This window comes from Dreissena polymorpha, chromosome 9, assembly GCF_020536995.1.
Source record: "Dreissena polymorpha isolate Duluth1 chromosome 9, UMN_Dpol_1.0, whole genome shotgun sequence".
Lineage (NCBI taxonomy): Eukaryota > Metazoa > Mollusca > Bivalvia > Myida > Dreissenidae > Dreissena > Dreissena polymorpha.
In genome coordinates this window covers 8,362,854-8,367,859 of record NC_068363.1, presented here as the reverse complement: position 1 = coordinate 8,367,859, position 5,006 = coordinate 8,362,854, and the positions used below count along the sequence as shown (strand labels likewise).

General features: G+C 32.6%; 1 protein-coding gene across 1 annotated transcript; it reads left to right on the top strand.

Moving 5' to 3' along the window:
* Window positions 1-217: 217 nt before the first annotated feature.
* LOC127844624 (uncharacterized) lies at window positions 218-1,254 on the top strand. Its single transcript, XM_052375030.1, has one exon. It carries the CDS (start codon window positions 313-315, stop codon window positions 733-735), a length of 423 nt encoding a protein of 140 aa, XP_052230990.1. The 5' UTR covers window positions 218-312; the 3' UTR covers window positions 736-1,254.
* Window positions 1,255-5,006: the final 3,752 nt, after the last annotated feature.

Below are 5,006 nucleotides of genomic sequence, written 5' to 3'. Positions count from 1 at the left end.
TTTGAAATTACGGAAACACGAAAGTTTTATATGTGCTCCGTATGCAAATAAAGATGTGTTGATTATGGCTCCAGTACAATCGGGCTTGTTTCTGTTTAGATATGTGTTTTAAATATTACTATTATTACGTTCGTCAAGGTTTTTCCACTGTTAATTTCTGTGTCTATTTTTAAATATGTGTTACTGGTTAACCTCAAAGGTTATCGTCAATCACAAGGTACAAGACATGCATATATATAAGAGGCTCCCGTTGGTAATGCTCAGTTTTACAGGACTTAAAAGTGCGAATAAGAGACCAGCAACTTTGTAGCAATGGCGTTAATGGGGCGCACGCAGATTGGAATGAAAGCTACGGGAACAACAGTCACTATTCCCAACAACCCCAAAGGGAAACTGATGTACTACCTGAGTTGCATAAAAAACGTTCTGCAGATGGACGATGAGATTGCTGACATGAACCGACTCACCAGGTACAATCAGTACTACAACCTCAGCGACAGCGATACGGACTTGCTGATTGTTTTGGGACTGGCATTGAGCCCTGACGTGCTTATGAATAAATGCATTTTCCAAAGCGATGCGATGTGTGGCGATTCATCCAATGAGTTTTATGAAATAGAAGCAGTGAGGAGCAATCTGCTTGTCGCTGGAAGTGTTATGATTGGGGGTCGTTCTCGGAGGGTCCTCCAAGATCATGACCTTCAAGATGTCATGGCTGAAAAACAACTGGGCTGAGCCGATCAAGCAGTTGGTTGAGGAGCAGGAACGTAGACGTGCAGCTTCAGCCGCCAGGAGGCGTCGTGAGGAATCTTCCGGTTGCACAGTTATGTAAAGGAAGGACTTTACTACGACTGTGATAAATACAAAAGATATGCTTCAGTATCTCTTAAAAAACGAAATTGTATTTAATGGTCAAATAAATGCTTGACAAAACGTGTTCAAATCAAATATGATATATAGCATATATATTTCACCGATTGATTTGATATGTGTTTCATTCACATATCTCTGTTGTATGTTGACATTGCTTTTCTTTTCTTGTATGACATGAAGCAACATAATTTATGATAATTAAATTGTATTTTTAATACCGTTATATCATTTTCCGTTAGGTAACCTTAACATATTATTGTGTTTAAATATTGTCACATTATATATTTTGATATAACTTGTAACAATGTAAAACTTGTTGTAAAATTATGTACCATGTATACCACATGGACCTTATTATTAAACAAGACAAACAAACCGACATTTTGCAAGTAAACAATGTCGTATTTTTATCATCCTACCCCACCTGTTGTTACAGTGTTCGTTGCCATAATAATAATATATCGCTCTGCGGTTGTTAGCAACCAATTGTAAAAGCATAAATCACAGCAACATTTAATGTTCTAGGAACAAAGTTGTGATTTTTTTTCCAAATGCATATGTGTTTTTTAATCCAACAGATTAAATGTTTGCGTATCCGTTATGAATAATGCAAAATATAATCCAGTTAAGTAGTGAGTTAAATGTTATGCCAAAAATCAGTTAAAGCAGTACAAACTACTTTTTTCTGGTGTTTTAATTTTTCAATTACATAGTCCATATTTAAAATATGATTGTACGTCTCTCTTTAGGAAATACATATGCATATATGTATATATGTAATATATTGTATTGTAATGGCATTTGACTTCAACAAATGGATTAGTGAACAAGAATTTATCTCTCTGGAATTTCATTCATTTTTAAATAACATAGAATATTTGAAAAATGAATGAAATCCCAGAGAGGTAAATTCTTGTTCACTAGTCCTTTTGTTGAAGTCAAATGCCATTAGAAGACAATATATAACATACAATACGAATACAAACATAAAGTAATGATAAAAGCTGCATTGGATCGGCCAAATTTACTCCCCTGCATGTTTAATCCGGTTGATGGCTATCCTAACCGCACACTTAGCCGAGCATTAATGGCAGACCAAGTTTAAAGAAACATCAACTTCACAGCATCGTTATTCACATTAAAAGCAATACATGTGAAATATTAGCTTTAATTATATTATGATTACGTGTGGTTAAGAAACACAACATAAGCAAACTTACAACATGACGAGGAACGTTGAATGACATATGTACCATAATCAAATGAAACCCTACTTGTTAAACGATTTATAACCTCGCGTCATACATCACACACGCAAAAAAATATGCAAACACACGCCAAAAAAAAACGCAGTGCATTAGACGAGATAGTACTACAGCATGTAAAATACTCCATCAGTCTGGATGTGTATTCATACCGATAGTTCCCATACACTTCACAATCATATAACATCGAATTTTTTTTTAAATTATGAGAGATAAAACGCAAAACAGTCGCATAGCAACGTACATGTACACAGCACTTAAAGACTCCTTTCACGTTTGGGTAAATTGACAAAACTGAAAAAAAGTTGTTTCAGATTCGCAAATTTTCGTTTTAGTTATGATATTTGTGAAGAAACAGTAATACTGAACATTTACCATGCCCTAAAATAGCCATTATATACATCTTTGACGATTTAAAAACCCGAAAATTATAAAGCGTTGCAACGCGAAACGAATTAATAATTTGGAGAGTTCTGTTGTTGTCGTTATATTTTGTGAAACTACGAGGATTGGTTACATGAAGTATAAACTACACCTGTCATTGAATCCGGAAGGATGGTCGAGTGGTCTATGTGGGAGACTTTTTACTCCAGAACTCCAGGGATCAGTGGTTCGAGCCCTGCTAAGGGTTACCTTTTTTTCTTTTTAAAATTTTATTCTTGATTTTTTACTGGGCTTTTTATATCCAATGTTAACATTTATCAATATAAAGCATTTAATGAGAAACTTCAAAACATGCCAAAATCTGTGAAAAGGCCCCTTAAAAATGACTAACATGTGCAGATATGATTATGCGCACAATGACACCCCTGTTAGCTGATTCTTTGCCATCATACATTCTTATCCTAATTTTAGTGTTTATTAAGCATGTATGAAGAGAGTATTGGCAGATAAAAGACACCCAAGATGATAAACTATTACGCATATATTTTGAAGAGTAGACGATGTTTACCCTTTAGATCGATATGCACGTAGCAGTTTATTATCAACGTTTTAGCGTCCATTTTGGCATACTGACATGAACGCAACTGTTACAAAACGTAGGTATAAAAAGATAAGTGTGACATCCAATTAACAAGAAACGATTGATAATTTTTGGTATTTAGGTAGAACCATCTGTTGAGGATAGAAAAATAAAATAAAAATCATGGGTCACCGATGTTGTTCATTTTTTATTCTTGAACAACAAGCATAATTCAGCACAAGAACAATTCACCAATAAGGTAATAACATACAAACTTGAGTGAATTAATGAGAAAAGTATTGAAAACAACCTCTATTTATCGCAAAACATGTAATACTGATTAATTATGACAGCCATTTAAAAAAAAACATGAATCGATTGATTCATGCTTTTCACCAATTTTTAAACATAAACAAAAAACAACAGAATTTCACGTATGAAAATAAATAAAATGCGTCAAAGTCATTTTTATTTTTATATGCCTTCCTGCACCTAGATTTTTTTCCAAATTTACCTAAATGTTTAATGAGTTATAACTTAAAGGCCCTATAAAGGTGACAATCCGTAATTATTTACCGATTTTTAAATATTTTTTTCATATTTTATTATAAAGGTTATCAAAAAACATTATATATATGCTATTAGACATTACCATAAAAAATGAGCAATATAACTTGTTTTGAGCTCAAAATACAGTGTTCTCCAAGTCAATCGTGTTTACAAACAATCAGTTTATTTACATCGCTGTTTACTCGGGAAAGTGAAAGTGGAAGTGACATAGGTAACCAAAAATATATCGTTGATTTTCCGGTATCACTCACAAAGTAGGTCTCTTCTAAATGGTTAAAAGTGATCTTATAAGTTACTTTCTGCTGGTAAAAAGTTGTTTAAAATAGAATTAAAATTGAATTTTCTTTCGGCTATTTTTAGCATACGTCACCGCTTTGAGGCTACACATCACGTTAGTTGCAAAGTTGTAAACATTTCTTCCATTATGAAACGGGTATATCTTCCATAATTCTTGACAACGTTGCACCTAAGCTGTGTTATTAGCATTTGTTATGCAAGAGTAACTAAAATCCGGTAAAAATTAGACCAGTTTATATGCATTATAATTGGATTTGTCACCTTTATAGGGCCTTTAATACAAATATAAAAAGAAAACAATAGGTCACTGAAGGTCATTTGTTCACAAAGCAGTTAAAGTGCATGTATTAAAAAAACAATTAAACACAGTGAAAACCATGTACATGGTGAGGGTCAAAAACATACTAGTAAATGTATTGCTGTATGCCAATGAAAAAGTAGATTTAAATGTAAATGAAAACAGAAGTTATTTGTAACAAGATCAGTAAAAGTAGGAAAATACAGCATCTAACTCAAAAAAGAGGTATACAAAACATTCAAAGGGGCATATCGACGGTATAAGTTGTAATTCTTGACATGACTTGGTCAATGTTTTTATATATGCCAATGCAAAAGTAGATTTTAATTTAAGGGAAAACACAAATTATGTGTAGCAAGATCAAACAAATATAAGTTTATACTGAACCAAACAAAAAGGTAACTGAATACTAAAAAGGGCATACCATTTTTTTGAAATTCTAGATATGACTTTACCATTTTATTGTTGTATGCAAATGTAGATTTGAATATAATGAAAATACAAATGATAAATGATGTGTATCGAGATCATTACATTAGGTTAATTAAGTATTCAATTAAAAACAATACGTACACAATACACTTAAAGAGGCATATCAACGGTATTAATTGTGATTCACGATATGACTTCACCAATTCACGGCATATCATTTTATAATTAATGTATATAAACGCAGTACACCATATTATTGGAATTGCTAGAGAAATATGTATGATTTTTTATCTTCACAGTTTGTGTT